The following is an 18,687-nucleotide window of genomic DNA, read 5'->3' as shown; positions in this document are numbered from 1 at the left end:
TTCAAGACCAGCCTGGGCAACATAGCAAAACCCCATCTCTAAAAAATGTTTTTAAAATCTTAGCCAGGCGTGGTGGCTCACACCTGTAGTCCCAGCCACTCGGGAGGCTGAGGCAGGAGGATTGACCAAGCTCAGAATATCAGGCTGCAGTGAGCCATGATCGTGCCACTGCATGAACCCCAAAAAAAAAAAAAAAAAAAAAAAAAAAAAAAAAAAAAAAAAAAAAAACAGAGCTGGGACCTGCGTTCTCACCTCACCTGGGCTGCATGTCTCTCCTTGGCCAGTGTGGACGCTTCTACATGCACTGCTGCTGCTTTCAGCGTCTGCACAGTACATTTCACCGCCGCTTACTCGGCTGTCCTCCGAGGCTGGACATTTAATTTGTGTCTGGTTTGTTGTTATCAGCGCTGCTGTGACACACATCCTCAGTTACTTCCGAGTCATGGGCTTGCCACACAGGAGGTTGCCACGCCGGAGGTTGCCACGCGGGAGGCTGCCATGCAGGAGGGTGGGCTGTGTTGCGTGCGTTGGTGGCCCACTCCCCAGTCTCTCCCCCTCCCCCAGCAGCAAATGAGCCAGCCCCTGTCCCTGTGCCCCAAGCTCCAGGGTTAAGCCCTGGGTGTGCATTTGTTTATTCTGAATCTTACCATTTATCACCCACCAGACTGACTTGGCCATCTCTGGCCTCGAAGGGCCTCCCTCAGCAAGAGGTGTCCTTCCTGAGCTGCCGCTCCGTCCTGAGCAAGGCCTTCGCCCTAGGAGCTTAGTCATTCCGGTCTTGTTCTCAACAGGACCTGGGGCTGCACTTCAGTCTTCCAGATATCAAAAGATGGTTCTAAGAGGCTCTAAAAACCCTAATTTTCAGATGGACAGTGCCCTCTTCCTGCAACCTCAGCCCCTTGTGTGAAAGGCTCTTTGGTTAAGTGCAGGTTTTGTCAGCCTAGGAGTCGGGTGGATCCCAGCTCATTGGCTGGATCTGGTTGCAGAATTATAGGGTGGGAGTGGACGTTGGGGGGCGGCGGGCGTAGAGGGATATGGGCCTGTGATGTGACCGTTTCGCCCAGCGGGGCACTGAGTGTGAGCAGTGTGCTCCCCGGTGCTGCTGGAGAGCCATGACTGTCACTGCCGAGACATTTAGGGCAGGTGGAAACAGCCCACAGCTGAGCTCCAAGTGATTGGTCTCTAAGGGATGTGGCAGAAAGTCCCCGTGGAAAACCTGCTCTGCCTGACTGGGGGAGCTTCGCAGAAACTGTCCTGGAGGGACTGGAATTCTGTTCTGCAAGTTTTAGGTTGGAAAACTCAGAAATGCCCCCACTCAGCTCTGTCCCGGGTCCCCCAGGAGGGTTCACTGATGGACTGGCCGAGAGGACACTTGCTTCCACAGCTGCACGTCCCCCGGCTGCCAGGATCCCTCATCTGCCTGCCCAGGAAGTTTCCACAGGCTGATGGCTCCAGGGGAGGGAGGGGAGGCAGCATTTATGACACCATGGAAGGCACCCACCCTCCTGCTGCAGTCCTTGCTGGGTGAGGGCAGAGGTGGGGGGCAGGGCTGCACCAGCTGTGTGAAGGGCAGTGCCCATCTGCCAAGTACTAAGCGTCCTTGGCCCTGCCCGGGAACCGAGACCCCTGCACCGGAGTGTCCCTGGGCCTGGGCTGGCCCTGCGTGTCGGTGACCCCTGGTGACCCCCAGGTCTCTGTTGCAGGGGATCCTTCTGGTGTATGACATCACCAACCGCTGGTCCTTTGACGGCATCGACCGCTGGATCAAGGAGATCGATGAGGTAGGCCTGGGTCCGGGGCGCCCTCCCGGGGAAGGCAGACTGGATGGAGGTGCCTGGGCCCCAGGTAGGCTCTGGATTCCCGCCTGCCACCCCTCCCGTGACCCTGGCTCTGCACCCTGCACTGTCCCACGGCCTACACCTGGGCATGCTGGTCACTGCACGCAACGGCCGGGCATGGAGCCCAGCAAGACCAGGAACTACGGGGCCACTTGGAAGGGCCGACAGTGTGGGGCCTGAGCCCTGGGCTCTGCCCACCTGGACTTCCCACGGCCCCCACCCAGTCATAGGCCAGACAGTGAGGGCGGGCCCTGCTGAGGCTGTGGGTGGGTGGCGCCCTGCGTTTGTGCCTCTGCTGAGTTCTGTGCCCCCAGCATGCACCCGGAGTCCCCCGGATCTTGGTTGGAAACCGGCTGCACCTGGCCTTCAAGCGGCAGGTCCCGACGGAGCAGGCCCGCGCGTATGCAGAGAAGAACTGCATGACCTTCTTTGAGGTCAGCCCCCTGTGCAACTTCAACGTCATTGAGTCCTTCACGGAGCTGTCCCGCATCGTGCTCATGCGGCACGGTATGGAGAAGATCTGGAGGCCCAACCGAGGTGCGTGGGCGGGCGCCAGCCAGCCCTGCAGTCCCCAAACCCGGGCTGCCCTGATCGCGTGGAGGCTGAGGGGGGCCGGGGACCACTGAGGGAGGTTCAGGCAGGTCCCTTGGCCACGTGCAGTAGGGGCTCAGCCGGCGGCAGGCCAGTCACTTGGTAAGAGTAGCCTCGGGGGAGAGGCAGCAGTACCGGGGGGCACAGGAGGAGCTGGTGACCTCCCTCCGGGTGCCGCCGTGGCAGCTGCACTCTGCCATTCTGGTGGGTCCCCGGCATTGCTGGTGTGGCAGTGTGTTCTCGCGCCTTCCCTGGTTCCGGGGCTGGCATCCTGCTGTCGGGGGCACAGGAGCCATGCCCGCAGCTTTGTGTTGTTTCATTTTCTCTTCCTGGGAGGCCACGTCCTTGATCAGAGGCCCCAGTGGAGCCCCTTCAGGGAGGTACGGTTGATTCTGTGGTGCCTCCCGGCAGGGTTCACTACTGGACAGAGAGAGGGTGGCTGACGGCGTCACTGTCCTTCTTAAGAGGAAGCACGGGCCGGGCGTGGTGGCTCATGCCTATAATCCCAGCACTTTGGGAGGCCATGGCAGGTGGATCACCTGAAGTGAGGAGTTCGAGACCAGCCTGGCCAACACGGTGAAACCCCGTCTTTACTAAAAATACAAAAATTAACTGAGCGCAGTGTTGGGCGCCTGTAATCCCAGACACTCGGGAGGCTGAGGCAGGAGAATTGCTTGAACCCAGGAGGCGGAGGTTGTGGTGAGCGGAGATCGCGCCACTGCGCTCGAGCCTGGGCGACACAGCAAGACTCCGTCTAGAAACAAAACAAAACCAAAAAAGCCATAAAGTAAGCACAGGGAGCCATGAAGAGCCTAGTTGTCCCCCAGGCCAGCACAACCCAGCCCCCACCCGCATGGAGCTCTCCCCCCAGCTCTGCAGACTGGAGCTGGTGACAGCCAAGCTAGATTGAGTTGAAACCCAACCAGAGATACAGCAGAGGCTCCAGAGCAGGTCGGCTCGAAGGGCCAGATCACGCAGGCCTCACACCGGGCCTGCAGCGTCCAGGCCAGGAGCTGGGCAGAGCGGCCTCGGGAAGCCCCGCAGCAGCACTGCCCAGCGTGCCTGGCTTTAGGGAGCAAAAGCCGGTGGACACATCCGTGCTGAGCAGAGAAGTTTGGGCATCCAGGTCCTCCGGGATCCCAGTCCGGGGGACACCACTAGGAGTGTGGAGACCCCGCCAGGCTTCTCTTGGGCACCTCGGGTCTCCCTGTGTGTGCAGGGCCTCCCCACAGCCCCGTGGTCTGACACCCCCTCTGCCCTGCAGTGTTCAGCCTGCAGGACCTCTGCTGCCGGGCCATCGTTTCCTGCACCCCCGTGCACCTCATCGACAAGCTTCCACTGCCCGTCACCATCAAGAGCCACCTCAAGTCGTTCTCGATGGCCAACGGCATGAACGCGGTCATGATGCACGGCCGCTCCTACTCCCTGGCCAGCGGGGCCGGGGGCGGCGGCAGCAAGGGCAACAGCCTCAAGAGGTCCAAGTCCATCCGCCCGCCCCAGAGCCCCCCCCAGAACTGCTCGCGGAGTAACTGCAAGATCTCCTAGCAGGGACAGGCAGAGCCGCCTGTGCAGATGCCGGGAGGGCTCGAGCTGGACACTTCTGGCTGGATGCCGGGCCAGTGCCACCTGCGTGGAGACTGGCCACACAGCTGCCTCCGAAGCACTGGGCTTTCCTCACAGCGGAGCCGGGTGCGAGGAGCAGCATGCACAGAGCACGTGCAGCAGGCGGGAGGAGGGGCGCGGCTGGGCTGCTGGTGCTTCTTGGTCTGAGACAAGCCGGACCTCCCCAGCTGCCTGAGCTCGACCGGCGGGGAGCCTGGCTCGCCTTTCTTATTTATATAGAGAACACTTCACCTTTTTTGTATATTTTAAGGGGCCTTCAGGGAAGCCTGGGTGTGGTCCCGTGGTGTGCTGGTGACTGCGTGGCCACGCCAGCTGTGGGGGCGCACTTGGGACGCCTCGGGAAGGGGATTCGCAGCAGCGATGGTCAGAGCGTCCTGTGAATCCGTGCGCTGCAAGTGGCAGGGCTGCCCAGAGGCCGGGGGGAGCAGACGGGGCCGGTGCTTCCCCTGGAAGCTCGGGTGGCCTCAGTGGTCACTGTGCTGGCAGTGGGTGGAGGGTGTGGTCCTGTGGTCAGAGCCCAAGCAGCACTTAGGAGAGAGGAGAAAGGAGGTGCGCCTGGGAGCCCACACTTTTGTTGTTCCCCAAATCCCTCCCCACGTGGGACTGAGAACTTTCCTGCTGTGATGTTCTCACTGACCACTCAAAACTCAGATCATCATCTCCCACCCTGGAGAGTGCAGAGCTATCTGTAGACTTATGAATATTCGATGGGCGGTGGCATCTGGGCCCCGGGCACCTGCGTGCAACCTCCTGTTCTCGGCAGCTTCTGTCGCTGGCCCTGGGGTCCCCACAGCTGCAGCTCTCCTGTGAGGTCGCACGGCGTCAGAACCATCCTGACCTTCTTAGGGACATGCCTGGAACCACCTCATCCACGTCCACGTCCACCTGGGGACCTCGGGAGGCTAGGCCTCTCCTCGAAGGCCCACCAGCCCGGCACTCGTGCCGAGCCCCAGGGACGCAGGGCCGGCCACCTCTCTCCTGAAGCCATTGGCCGCTCCTCCACCCAGTGCTTCTGCCCACGCCTGCCCCAGCAGCCCCTCTGCAGGGTAGCAGTTGCCTGAGCCTGCCCACAGCACTGGTGCTCACCTCTACCTCCTGCCCTCGGGCCACACAGCACGGCATGGCCAGCACGCAGAAGGAGCCCTCCCGGGACCCAGGACCCCCGTGGTGGACTCCACGGCGCAAGCTTCCCAAGGTGGTCCCACGGACGGTGCTACTGGGCACCACTGGACTCGCCCCATGGCCCATTCCCAGGAGATGAGGGCCGTAGCCTGCATGAGCTGCCAGATGAGTAAGGGAACCCCGGCCAGGGGGCCCTGCCACAGTCCCCAAAGACACTGGCCTCCTGCTCCAGCCTCCCTGTCCTGGCCCCACCTGTCCTGTTGCTGCCAGCAGGACCCTTGTTTGGGATTATGAACAAACCACACAGACTTTGAGGACCTACATGGTCCTACATTCACGGCATCAACACTACCCGCACTGCTGTTAGACACTCCACCATTCCTGGTTCTTTCGGAACCGTTCTTTGTACAGTAAATGGAATTCGGCTGTGGTCCCCACGTTTTGCTGTGTCTGGTGGGGTGGGTCTGGCAGTGGTGGTGCCCCGTGCCAGGGGCCAGTGCTGCTTTGTACCAGGCACTGACCTCTGGCCTTTGTTTTGCCTGCTGTCGCCTGCGCTGACCAGGCCGACCTGCGGCAGTTAGCTGGGTTCACCTCAAGAAAACGTGAGGGCTGCGGCTGGGCCTGGTCACGGCCATTCTCCGCTTCCTGGTGGACGGGATCCCAGCTGGGCTGTACCAAGCCCTCGCTCACAGCCCACGGCCCATGGCAGCAGATGGCCTGGGTGGATTGTCCCCACCAGTAGCAGGACCCCAGAGGGCCAGGCCCTCCAGTCAGCCCCCTCAGCAGAGAGCAGCCTGCACTCTGGCCAATCTGGGGTGCCTGCCATGCCTGGCCCAGGGGTATGTGGACAGCCCGGAGGTGTGCAAGCTGGAACGGGGCACTCCAGTTGGTACAGGGACCACAGCTTCAGGCTCAGGTGCCTACCTTTGCTGTTTCGTGGGCTCATCCGGGCCTTAGGCCCCTCCCTGGCAGCTCCAGCCCAGCCGCCTGCAGCTGGGTCAGGCCTAGCTACCCCACCCCCGTCCCCTTGTAGAGCAGGGACTGTGGCGCCTGGAGGCATCTCTGGGTCTCATTCTGACCAGACCATGCTCCTGTTACCCTGCCTCCCAGGTCAGAGGTCAGACACAAGGTCAGGGGGACACTCCCGGAGGCCCCAGACTTCTGGACCCACAGAGGGTTCGGAAAGGTAGATTCCAAGCAGCCCTTTGTCCTGCACCAGCCAGGCCAGCCCCCTGCCCTCCCTGACGAGGAGGAGCCAGCCCGGGGGTGTGTGCCCCGCTGACGGGGTGGGGGGGCTGGGGCAGGGCAAGGCTCTGGTGCTCCAGGACACTTGCTTTCTCCAGCTGCAGACGCCCTTGCACTTGGCCTTCCCTCAGGCGGCGCCATCCACGCAGAGCCGCGTCCAGGGCTGCGCAGTGCGTGGGCCGAGGCTCCGGCGTCAGCGTGTGGGGCTGTTCTTACGTTTGTGGGCGGCCACAGGCCTCTTCCTGCTGCACCTGCCCCGCCTTGGGGATGGGCCTGAGCCCCAAGCCCGCAGCCTGGTTTCAGGGATGGGAATGCAGTCCTGCCAGGTTGGGCCCCACCCCACCAGGGGCAGCAGAGCAGAGAAGACTGGGCTGTGCTGGGCATCCTGCAGGCCCCTGTGCCCCCACAACAGCCGTGGAACGGGAAGGAACCTCAAAGGAGCAGAGTGAAGCCCTCAGCCCGACCCTGACACACGTGACCGTTGCCAGACTGGACCTGACCTGGGGGACCCAGGCTGTGGTCAGCCACACTCCGCGGGGAGGGCCTGTGCCTGCCACCCCACAGCATGGGAGCCTGGGGTCCAGAGGGCGTCAGGGACAAAAGCTGGGATCTGCTGGCCCTGCCCCCACCCTCCTGAGGGTCGTCAAGGAGACTGATCTCAGCCCAGGGGTGGAGGAAGGGGTTCGGGTTACAGGGTCCCCTCCCCTCCCCCTCTCCAGCCAGATCCAGGCCTCCCCCGCCCCCGGTGACCCTCATGGCTAGTGGCTCTGTGCTCCTGGGCCTCTGGCCCCTCCCCAACCTCCTCCCCTCTGCCCTGTGCTGACCAGGGCTGGGGAGCCCCGCACGGTTCAGACAGAGGGGCCAGGCTGAAGCTGGAGAGGAACCAGCGTCACACAGACGGCCTCTGAGAACTTGGGGACCGCGTAACCCACCCAGCAGGGGCGTCAGGACAAGCATCTGCTGCAAGCTTTGGCCTCAGGGGCGAACGGGAGCCCCGGGGTTTGGGTGGGGGCGCCAACCACAGGCCCGGAGGGTGGATGCCTGCAGGAAGCTGGGCTCGGCGGAGCCCGAAGAGGGGCTGGTGGCCACACCCCCCGGCCCCCTGGCTCGGCGGCCCCCATGCCCGCCCCACGGCTACTCCTGCCGCTCCTGCTCCTCCTCCGGCTGACCTCGGGGGCCGGCTTGCTGCCAGGGCCGGGGAGCCACCCGGGCGTGTGCCCCAACCAGCTCAGCCCCAACCTGTGGGTGGACGCCCAGAGCACCTGTGAGCGTGAGTGTAGCGGGGACCAGGTGAGTGTGGTCGGGCTGGGGTCCCGGGGCTTGGGGCAGCCAACCTGGGCAAGACCCTGCTGGAGGTGCCGCGTTCTGCCCGGGCTCCCCAGACTTCTGCTGGTGTCTGGGTCTGGGCCCCTTGAGGGGCCCAGAGACACCCCCATCGTTGCCCTCATTTAAGAGTAAGAGCCCTCCCACTCCAGCTCTCGTGCTCCCTATGTGCCTCCCCCCTACCCTGGACACCATCATCCACTGGCGATCGCGCCCCACCCCGTTAATGCCTCTCCTTCCATCCTCTCCTCCCACCCTGTCCTTTCACCTGGGACCAGTGTAGACGGGGACGGGGGTGCTGCAGCCAATGTTCAGCCTTTGTCCTGGCTTGCACCACCTGCTGGGTGGCCCTGAGCACTGTACGCCCTCCTTGGGCCTTAGTTTCCTCGTCCTGTACAATGTGCCAAGAATAATGGAACTTGCATGGGGGTGTGAGGATTCTGGAAGGTGAAGCCAGGTGGCACCTCTGGCACCTCTGGCACCGTGGCTTCCCACAGGGGACGGAAAGGACACTGAGTCCCTGGGGAGGCGGCCCTGGTGGCCACAGAGCAGGGGGCTCCCTGCTACCCCACCTGAGCTTCCCTATGCAGGGGCCTGGCCAGAGCCCCCAGGGCGGGGGGGCATCGGGACTCCCACCTAAGTGTTCCCCATCCCCAGGACTGTGCAACTGCTGAGAAGTGCTGCACCAACGTGTGTGGACTGCAGAGCTGCGTGGCAGCACGCTTCCCCGACAGCCCAGCCGCACCCACAACAGCAGCCTCCTGCGAGGGCTTCGCATGCCCACAGCAGGGCTCCGACTGCGACATCTGGGACGGGCAGCCTGTGTGCCGCTGCCGTGACCGCTGTGAGAAGGAGCCCAGCTTCACCTGCGCCTCGGACGGCCTCACCTATTACAACCGCTGCTACATGGACGCGGAGGCCTGCCTGCGGGGCCTGCACCTCCACATCGTGCCCTGCAAACACGTGCTCAGCTGGCCGCTCAGCAGCCCGGGTCCACCGGAGACCACTGCCCGCCCCACACCCGGAGCCGCGCCAGTGCCTCCTGCCCTGTACAGCAGCCCCTCCCCACAGGCGGTGCAGGTGGGGGGTACGGCCAGCCTCCACTGCGACGTCAGCGGCCGCCCGCCACCTGCCGTGACCTGGGAGAAGCAGAGTCACCAGCGGGAGAACCTGATCATGCGCCCTGATCAGATGTACGGCAACGTGGTGGTCACCAGCATCGGGCAGCTGGTGCTCTACAACGCGCGGCTCGAAGATGCCGGCCTGTACACCTGCACCGCGCGCAATGCGGCTGGCCTGCTGCGGGCTGACTTCCCACTCTCCGTGGTCCAGCGAGAGCCGGCCAGGGACAGAGTCCCCAGCATCCCAGCCCCGGCCGAGTGCCTGCCGGATGTGCAGGCCTGCACGGGCCCCACCTCCCCACACCTTGTCCTCTGGCACTTTGACCCACAGCGGGGTGGCTGCATGACCTTCCCGGCCCATGGCTGTGACGGGGCGGCTCGGGGCTTCGAGACCTACGAGGCATGCCAGCAGGCCTGTGCCCGTGGCCCCGGTGACGCCTGCGTGCTGCCTGCCGTGCAAGGCCCCTGCCAAGGCTGGGAGCCGCGCTGGGCCTACAGCCCGCTGCTGCAGCAGTGCCATCCCTTCGTGTACGGTGGCTGCGAGGGCAACGGCAACAACTTCCACAGCCGTGAGAGCTGCGAGGATGCCTGCCCTGTGCCCCGCACGCCACCCTGCCGCGCCTGCCGCCTCCGGAGCAAGCTGGCGCCGAGCCTGTGCCGCAGCGACTTCGCCATCGTGGGCCGGCTCACGGAGGTGCTGGAGGAGCCCGAGGCTGCCGGTGGCATCGCCCGCGTGGCGCTCGAGGATGTGCTCAAGGATGACAAGATGGGCCTCAAGTTCTTGGGCACCAAGTACCTAGAGGTGACGCTGAGTGGCATGGACTGGGCCTGCCCCTGCCCCAACATGACGGCGGGCGACGGGCCGCTGGTCATCATGGGCGAGGTGCGCGATGGTGTGGCCGTGCTGGACGCCAGCAGCTATGTCCGCGCCGCCAGCGAGAAGCGCGTCAAGAAAATCTTGGAGCTGCTGGAGAAGCAGGCCTGCGAGCTGCTCAACCGCTTCCAGGACTAGCCCCGACGAGGGGCCTGCGCCGCCCCGTCTTGCTGAATAAACGCGCTCCCTGTGCCCCAGACCTCCTGGCTTGCTGCTGCTGGTCAGACGACCCTCACCCTTCCAGGCGCCCCATCCCCAGCCAGTTTCTGCTGGGGCCTTGCCACCCACTGGGGCTTGGGCTTTGGTACAAGGTCACCAGGGAGCGCCAGTCCACCCCTGCATCCCCCACCAGCTCCTTCCTGCCTCAGCAGCTGTCCTGGCCCCACTCCTGCTGCCCAAGCTCCAGCAGCAAGGACTAGGACGTCCCAAGCCTTTGACCCCATAAGAGACCCCGTCTCCCACCCACCCTCACAGGGTGCTCCTAGGAGGAGGTGGGGCAGACACCAGCAAGCCGGCAGCAGGAGATGCTTTATTCTGAGCAGGCTGGGACTTTCAGCCACCGGCTGAGAGTGCAGACTGGGTAGGGCTGTTGTCCACAAGGCCCAACCTAGGGAGGCAGGGTTTGTGCCCCACAGAGCCTCCGGCAGGGATGCAGGTGTGTGGGATGAAGGAGGGGCTTAGTTCTTCCGGAAGATCAGGCACTTGTTGTTGGCTGGCATGTCCACCTGGAGAAACGCTTTACTAGAGGATGGCCCTCAACCCCTAGAGAGGCTGCCTGGGCCCCAGCTCCCCAACCTACCATCCTCTCCAGGAGCAGGCCACTGGCCTGTCCCAGGTCCTCCAGAAGGGCTGTGTCCCGAAGGCCCCATTCTGGGTTCCTGCAGAGCGGGGGGAGATGGAGTTGTGGCCTGGGGGGGTGCCACCCAAGCCACCTGCCACCTGAGCCAGACCCCCTGCCACTAGCTCTGACCTGCATCTGAGCATTAGGTCAAAGTCCACGTTGCTCTGGGGAGAGATCTTCCCGTTGATGGCATAGGGCTGCGGGGATGGGGACACAGCCCACTGGACCCAGGTTGCTATTTCCCAGAGAGGCCGGGACAGACTTGCAGGCTGGGGTCCAGAGAATGAAACGGGCACCCCCACCCTGTCCCCAAGAGGGAGTCAGCCAAGGCCAGGCTGGTGGGCAAGCAGGTAGGGAGGCTGGCAGGTGACCCGGGGAGGGGTGCAGAGTGGAAGTGGAGGGGAGGCCGTGCTGGTGGCTGAGCAGGGGCAGGGAGCCAAGGAGGGAGGACTCTGAGTAGGGCAGGAGAAAGCAGCTAGGACTTCGAGCGGGAGGCCCACCCTGGACAGGCCCACTCACCCCATAGGCGATGAGCAGGGCTCTGGGTTTGAGCAGGTGTCCTGCTGCTCTGAAGAGCCCCTGGGGAGTAGAGAACAGGAAGGCAGTGAGGCGCTGCCCCCAAAAGAACCCAAGGCCTGAGGCCGGAGACCCTCACCCTGACTGTGGTAGGGGCAAATCTGGCATGCTGGCTGCCCCCATGCAGGGTGAGGGGCGCCAGGGCAGACCCCCTTGCTGGGCCCCCCACAGACCTCCGTGCAGCACAGGGGGCTGATGTGGGTCATGTTGATGCAGAGCAACAGGTCCAGCGACTGCGGCAGGATCCCGCCCCAGTGCTCCCAGCCCCACGTCACGTCCAGGTGCAGCGGGGCCTTCACGTTGGTCAGACCCTGGGCTTGCGTGGTGGCCGCGATGCTGCAGGAGGGGAAGGCTTGGGTGGAGGCCGAGTCCTGCGCAACCGCCTTTCCGACGCCCCCACAGACTTTCTAAGGGAAGGCTGGGGGGCACGTTGCGGAGCGGAGGCCACAACAGCTGGGAAAGGGGACCTCGAGGCCCACCCACTTCCGCAGCCGCGGGGGCCACACATCTGGGGCCTGCCCCGGGGGCACCCCCAGCTCCCACCCCGCACCCTCAGAGCCCGCGCCGCATCTTTTTCCTCCGGGGCTGCGGGGCATGAGCTCTTGAGGCTCCGGCCGGCCGCACCGATCGGAGTGGCCGCCCCGGGGGCCGCACCTGTCCAGGCAGCGCTGGTCCACGTCCGACGGCTGCCACTCGGCCAGGGGGAAGGCCCGCGCGAAGTGCACCGCGTGCTGGCCGGAGCCCGAGGCCACCTCGAGTACGCGGACGCCGCGCTGGGTGGGGTCCAGGTACTGCCGTAGCACGTGCAGGATTGGCTCCTTGTTCCGCTCCGCAGCCGCTGCCACCAGCATCGCGGCCGCAACCCCTCCCAGCTGCAGACACTGCACTGGTCGCGTCGGGGGCGGTGGCCGGGCTCCCGCGGGGCACGTCGGGAGCTGTAGTCCAGATGCCGCGGGGCGTGTCGGGAGTTGATAAACTACAACTCCCAGGAGCACGCGCGCCTCTCGTGAAAGCACCCGCAGCCGCCAGAGGCACGGTGGGGTGCGGCTCGGCGGTGGGTGGCGGCCCCGGGCAGAGGACTGGACGGCGAGCTTGACTTGCTGGTTTACAGGCGCCTCAGCTCAGGGACCCTGTCGCCCATAGCCGTCCACGGTTTTCACGGCACCTGTCACTCTCCGAAATGTGTCAGCGCTGCGCCAGACTGGGCGCCTTCCCTTGGTTTCCGATTTTCTTTCCTTTATAAATCTCTGGCGTTAGCGAGAGTTCATTGTTCAAGTGGGAAAAAAGAAAATGAGCTGCGCCGCCCGGGAATCGAACCCGGGTCGCAAGAATGGGAATCTTGCATGATACCACTACACCAGCGGCGCCGTCCCTTGCAGCGGCCGCCCGTGTACCCAAGAGACTGTGACGCGGGAAGCCCTCTGCGCACGCGCCGCCCCTGGAGCCGGGCTCCGCGCAAGAGAGCTGGAGGTTGCCTAGGAGGACCCAGCTGGCGAGGCTGCGACAGTGGGAGTCTCGCGGTGCCCCCCAGCGCCCGAGGGGAAGGAGCGGGCGTGAGGTACGCGGGCTGGAGGACAGTCTCGATTCGGGCCTGAGCCATGGAAACCGTTGGCCTTCCTGAGTCGATGGGGGCGGGGCCCTGTCGGGGCGGGGCTGGGGAGAGGGCGGGGCGGGGAGAGGGCTGGCCAGGGCTGGGGCCCCTGTTGGGAAGAGTTTTGGGCGGGGTTGCCGGAGGGGCGGGGCCACACCGGGGCGGGTCCGAGAGAGGAGGCGGGGCTAGGGAGGGTGGGCGGGACATGAGTGTGGAGGGGCGGGTTGGGGCGGGGCCAGAGCGGGGAGGGGGCGGCAGGGGCGACAGGGGCGGCAGAGGGCGGGGCGGGCGGTCCCATCCTGCAGGAACTGGGGGGCCTGCGGGAGGGGCACCAATGATGCCCCAGGGTTTCTCTGTGACTCTGGGATAACAGCATCTGCTGGGGCTCACGGATAGTGTGAAGGGTCTGTCGGTGACCCCCGAAATCAAGTCACAGGCCGCGATTTGTGTGCGCCCAAGGGTTGGGGTCCCAGCCTCAGAGCCGGGCCTGCTCCAGAAAGTGCCCAGCGCCTGACTCTGCAGTCAGGACTGTCTTAGCGCCTTTGTTGGGCCATTTTTCACCAATGGGAACTCCATATCCGACATTGCTCTAGCCAGGGCGAGGACGTTGGAAGGGGCAAACCAGGGAGGGCCAGTCACGTGGCTCAGGGCAGGAGAGTGGCTTACAGTCTGCCAGTCTGGGACTGGGAACGTGGGCCATGGGGGGCTCAGGGGAGTCGGGGGTCAGGGACAGCCCTGCCAGGGGATGGTGGTGTCCGCCGTGGTAGTGACCGGACAGACCCTGCAGCAGGCTCTTCAGCCCAAGCCCATTCTTTCCTTGCTTGACTGGCCGCCTCCATCTCTCCTTTTGTGGGCTGAGGACTTTCCCTGTGCCTCCTTCAACGTGCACCCTGCCCCCAACCTCCACCTCGAGGGGAGCCCCAGGAGGAGGGACCTGTGATGACCAGGGCTTCTCCTGGGGTCCAGGCACCTCTCCTCACCCAGGTTTCTTTCACCTGTGCTTCCCTAGGCACAGGGAAGAGGAGCCCGAGATCAGTCTCTTTGGGCCTCCCTGCTTCTCCCCTTGAATGGAGCAGTGTTCAGGAGCTGCCCACAATGCCCAGCGCATGGCAGGTTTAGTGTTGCCTGACCTCAGGCTGGTGCTCGCCTGCACGCTCATAACTTGGGGATGCATGCTGGGTAGGCCACACCTGCCCTCGGCACCCCTCGAGCTCACAGCCTGGGAGGGCAGCAGCCAGACTGGATGTCTGAGTGGAGGTGTTTGCTGCAGCGGCCACATGTGAGCACATGCACACACTCTCTGGGAAGTCGTGGACGCGTGTCAGTGGCTGGCGGGGGTCTGGGATCCCCACGGGATGCCAAACATGGGTCCCTGGAAGGATCCCCCAGTACCTACCACTCCTGGTGGTGTCCCCCCTTGGGTAGCCGAGGTCAAAGCTGTAGAAGCTGGGTTATCGCTCAGCCTCTCCTGAGACTGAATTTGGCTCCCCAAAGCCCCTCTTGAAGAATCTACCTTTCACCGGGTGGAAGGGACTGTGACACAGGCCACCCTTCCCAGTGTGTTTATCTGTGCGATAAAATACCAATGTCGCGAGCACCCCGGGTTCTGGATTCCACCCTGGGAGGGACATGGAGTCCCGGTCCTGCCCACACAGCAGCACCTGCTGGCCTTGGCCTTGATGCTCACGCCCAGTCCCTGAACACATCCTCCTGGGAAGGATAGGACCCCTTGCTGCACCTCCCGCTCCAGGAGTCTGCCTGCCCCATCCGTCTTGGGGTCTGGCTTACAGGAGGTGCTCGGGGATGCCTAAGGAGGGGCAAATCCTGTTGCGCCTTAGCTCCTCAGCCTCCTCTGCCACAGAGGGCCTGGAGGGCTCACACCCACACCTGTCCTCACACCCTCAGAGGCTATCCTGGGAATCCAGGCCCATGGCATTCAGGTCCAACAGCAGGGTCCACCTCCTCTCCTGGGGTCCAGTGCCATGTGCCCCATTCTCTGGACCCCACCCTGGGGTCCTGAGCGTCCTTCCTAAGCCCTCTGCAGCCCCCTTCCGTCTCCATACCCCCCACCACTTTCCTTGGTGTCTGAGTTTTGGTGGTTGCCGTAGAAAATTACCCCAGAGCTTGGTGACTTATTTCCTCATCGTTCTGGAGACCAGAAGCGCAAGACACAGGTGTCAGCTCCCTCCAGAGGCCCTGCAAGAAAGTCCTTCCTGCCTCTTCTAGCATCTGGTGGCCCCAGGTGATCCTGGGCTTGTGACCACGTCACTCCAATCTTCCAGTCTTTATGCAGCCTCCTCCTCTCTGTTTCTGTGCCCAAATCTCCCTCTCCTTTGTCTTGCAAGGGCACCTGTGATTGGATTTAGGGCCCACCCTCATCCCAGATGATTTTTTTTTTTTTTACATTTTTTTGAGACAGAGTCTCACTCTGTTGCCCAGGCTGGAGTGCAGTGGCACAATTTCGGCTCACTGCAACCTCTGCTTCCCAGGTTCAAGCAATTCTCCTGCCACAGCCTCCCAAGTAGCTGAGATTACAGGTGCACGCCACCACGCCCAGCTAATTTTTGTATTTTCAGTAGAGACCGAGTTTCGCCGTGTTGGCCAGGCTGGTCTCGAACTCCTGACCTCAGGTGATCCGCCCACCTCAGCCTCCCAAAGTGCTGGGATTACAGGCATGAGCCACCACGCCTGGCCCCAGATGATTGCATCTCAAAATCCTTGCCTTGATTATATTTGCAAAAATTCATTCCAAATAAGGTTGCATTCTGATGTTCCAGGTGGATGTATTTTTGGGGGGCCACCACTGGATCTGGGAACAGGCTGAACAGTCCCAAACAAACTGAGTGGCAGACTCCAGCCAGAGCCTTTTCTGGGGGGGCCAGTGGTTGCCTCCTCCATCGGCAGAACCTGAGCTAGAGCCTTGAAGGAACCTGTCTTCAAGTCTGGGTAGGTCAGGGTATGGGTTTTAGACGTGGAAAACCGACTGAGGATGACTGAAAACCTGACCTTTGTTCACATTTTACATAAAATCTTAGTATCATAACTAGAACCTTTTTCAAGAGGAAAAAAAGTACTTTTTTATTAGGATGATTGGGGTCTGTGAGGACCCAGCATGCTGGGGGAGGCCCCTTCCATCCAGCTGTCCTGCTCCAGGCCCTGTCCCCCTCCCCTGCCACCGAAAACGTGGCCTCTGTGAGAGCTTCACAAACAAAGACAGTGTCTATCCAGGGGAAGGTAGGCAGGACCGGACGGTGGGACGCTGACCTCACCAGGAGCCACAGCCTGTGCCGGGCTGGCGAGGGCTCCTGTCCAATTCCAACTGGCCCCAGGCCCCTGCAGCTGAGCTGGGGGCACGTCCAGACCTGACCTCTCGCGTCCCTGTCCAGGCCCCATGGATGCCACGTAAGCATGGGAGCCCTGCCAGCGGTCCTCAGGTCAAGTGGGGCCAGGAAGGCCCCTCTGCGGCAGACCGGCCCACCCCTGGGCAGGTGCCAAGGACTTCAGCTGCCAGCCCTCGCCATCTGGCGTTCCGCCTTCTTCAGCTCCCCCGGCTCCCTGCTGCCCTGAGGACCCCTGGCCTCTCCTCCTGCCCCCGTCCCTTTTTGCCCACTGCTCCTCCCAGGGGGCCCTTATGAGGGCTGCTGGACCCAAGCTTTGACCTCAGATGTGGCCTATTGTTGGGGCTGGATGTTTGGGCCTCCTGGCTGAAGCAAAGGCTAGGGCTGCCGGGCTCTGGGCCAGTCCAGCTTGTCCTTGCCGCCTGCAGTGGGCCCCGAGGGTGGGGGGCCACCCTCGGGAGCCTGTGTGAGCTCGGGTTATGCCCTTCCCCACACGGAGCTTCCCTCCCCAGCACCGCCCTCACTCTAACTCGGCTGCTCCTTGCTGCCAGGTTTTCCGAAGGAGCACGTGCCCTCAGGCCACAGGGGCCCCAGCACCCTGTCCTGCCTCCCTGGCTGTGTGAGTGATTGTGCTGAAGGCCACGGGGAGAAGCCTGGGCAGGACACAGGCTGCACAGATGACGGGGGATCACACTGGCCTTCCTTGAAGGACACACTGCCTGGTGCCGGCGGGGGGAGGGGAACTGGGGGAGTGGGGAAGGTGGGGGCAGAAGGCAGAAAAGAGGCAGTCCGCGAGGACTCCTTCCTAGGGCACACGCCAGGCCTGGCCTCCCTGAATGTGGCTCGCCAGCTCCTCTGCCCTCTCAGGGCCACAGGCCCGGCCCAGCCCTGCAGAGCAGGCAGCTGGGGATGGAAACCTCTCTCCTTCAGCTCTTCAGCCATGCCGAGGACGGGGGCAGGGCCAAGGGCCATCTGGGTCAGAAGCTTCCCTGAGGGCTTCCCAGTAAGCCTGGAGCTCCCAGAAGAGAAGAGAAGCAGGGCCAGTGCATGGGGTGGGGGCTCCTTGGGCTGACACCCCCACCACCAAGAGCCTCCCCTCACCCCTCCATGTGGTGCACGATGGGCCCCGCCACCTACCCGCCACAGCTCCGATTTCAGCCACAGCATCCCTGACCTCTCCTTGGAGAATGTGGGGGCCACTGAACACCTCAGGCCCTGACACTGGCACAGGCAGAGTCTCCTCTTGTTGCTGGACCGAACTGAGAGTCGGGCTGCTGTTTCTTGTGCTCTAGTAACGAGATGCAGAGAAACTGGGGAGGAAGACGGTTTTTATTTCTGCAACCAGTTACAGGCAGAAGGCCTGGAAATTCCCGCCAGACCAACTCAAATTACAGTTTTCCAGAGGTTATGTACCTTCCAAGCTGTATGTCTATGTGTAAGGATGCATTCATCTAAAGACACAAGTCTGACGAGTTGATGGGTGCAGCACACCAACACGGCACAAGTATACATATGTAACAAACCTGCACGTTATGCACATGTACCCTAGAACTTAAAGTATAATAAAAATAAATAAATAAATAAATAAAAAACAAAATAAAGACACAAGTGATGAACTTTTTTTTTTCTTTTTGGAGACGGAGTCTTGCCTTGTCGCCCAGGCTGCAGTGCAGTGGCGTGATCTCGGCTCACTATTTTTGGCAGAGACGGGGTTTCACTGTGTTAGCCAAGATAGTCTCGATTTCCTGACCTCGTGATCCGCCCACCTTGGCCTCCCAAAGTGCTGGGATTGCAGGCGTGAGCCACCGCGCCCGGCCAAGTGATTAACTTCTTTTAATCTATAATTAAGGTCTGAGTTCTGAAGACCTTCCACTGGAACCTCAGTAAACTGACTTAATCTTGTCTCCTGCTAAATCATGAAGGTTTGGAGAGTTCCTTCGGGCTCCCAATAAACTTGTCTGTGGAGGCCTGGAGAGTTTCTTCAGACCCCCAGTAAACTTGTTTAATCCTAAATGGGTCCTATTAAGAATTCCTGGCGGCGCGCAGTGGCTCACGCCTGTAATCCCAGCACTTTGGGAGGCCGAGACAGGCGGATCACGAGGTCAGGAGATCAAGACCATCCTGGCTAACAAGGTGAAACCCCGTCTCTACTAAAAATACAAAAAATTAGCCAGGCGAGGTGGCGGGCGCCTGTAGTTCCAGCTACTGGGAGGCTGAGGCAGGAGAATGGCGTGAACCTGGGAGGGGAAGCTTGCAGTGAGCTGAGATTGCACCACTGCACTCCAGCCTGGGTGACAGAGCGAGACTCCGTCTCAAAAAAATAAAAAAAAGAAAAAGAGAATTCCTTCATTATCTTGTCATGCTTCAAGGCCCAGGAGAGGACTGGGCACAACTCTTGGTGGGCTTTTGTTACATTCCAGCCTTTGAGGAAGGGCGCTGGCTTTTTTTCTTTAGAGACAGAGTCTTGCTCTGTCACCCAGGCTGGAGTGCAGAGATGTGATCTTGGCTCACTGCAACCTTCGCCTCCCAGGTTCAAGTGATTCTCCTGTCTCGGCCTCCCGAGTAGCTGGGATTATAGGTGCGTGCCACCACACCCGGCATTTT

At 62.4% G+C, this 18,687-nt stretch overlaps 2 protein-coding genes and 1 non-coding gene across 5 annotated transcripts; 1 reads left to right on the top strand and 2 right to left on the bottom strand.

The window, feature by feature from the left end:
- Positions 1–233: 233 nt before the first annotated feature.
- Positions 234–9,936, top strand: WFIKKN1 (WAP, follistatin/kazal, immunoglobulin, kunitz and netrin domain containing 1). Its single transcript, XM_026447551.2, has 4 exons — positions 234–508; positions 1,704–2,375; positions 3,694–7,709; positions 8,400–9,936. The coding sequence occupies exons 3-4, from the start codon at positions 7,539–7,541 to the stop codon at positions 9,873–9,875; spliced, it is 1,647 nt and encodes a 548-aa protein (XP_026303336.1). The 5' UTR covers positions 234–508; positions 1,704–2,375; positions 3,694–7,538; the 3' UTR covers positions 9,876–9,936.
- A 311-nt stretch (positions 9,937–10,247) lies between these two features.
- Positions 10,248–12,811, bottom strand: METTL26 (methyltransferase like 26). 3 transcript variants are annotated; one of them, XM_023189231.1, is made up of 6 exons: positions 11,809–12,097; positions 11,328–11,490; positions 11,098–11,157; positions 10,708–10,775; positions 10,537–10,615; positions 10,248–10,462 (listed from the first exon to the last, which is right to left on the bottom strand). In XM_023189231.1, exons 1-6 carry the CDS (start codon positions 12,003–12,005, stop codon positions 10,415–10,417), a joined length of 615 nt encoding a protein of 204 aa, XP_023044999.1. In that variant the 5' UTR covers positions 12,006–12,097; the 3' UTR covers positions 10,248–10,414. The 3 variants fall into 3 exon arrangements, 2 of the variants coding, with proteins under 2 accessions (XP_023044999.1, XP_023045000.1); XR_002725700.2 differs by having other exon boundaries at positions 10,249–10,462; positions 10,708–10,881; positions 11,809–12,098; XM_023189232.1 differs by lacking the exons at positions 10,708–10,775; positions 11,328–11,490 and having other exon boundaries at positions 11,809–12,811.
- TRNAG-CCC lies at positions 12,451–12,521 on the bottom strand. The gene has a single exon. It is a non-coding gene; the product is annotated as a tRNA-Gly (tRNA).
- Positions 12,812–18,687: the final 5,876 nt, after the last annotated feature.

This window comes from Piliocolobus tephrosceles, chromosome 17, assembly GCF_002776525.5.
Source record: "Piliocolobus tephrosceles isolate RC106 chromosome 17, ASM277652v3, whole genome shotgun sequence".
NCBI lineage: Eukaryota > Metazoa > Chordata > Mammalia > Primates > Cercopithecidae > Piliocolobus > Piliocolobus tephrosceles.
Note: the sequence above shows the minus strand (reverse complement) of the source record. Positions and strands in the feature narration are given on the sequence as shown.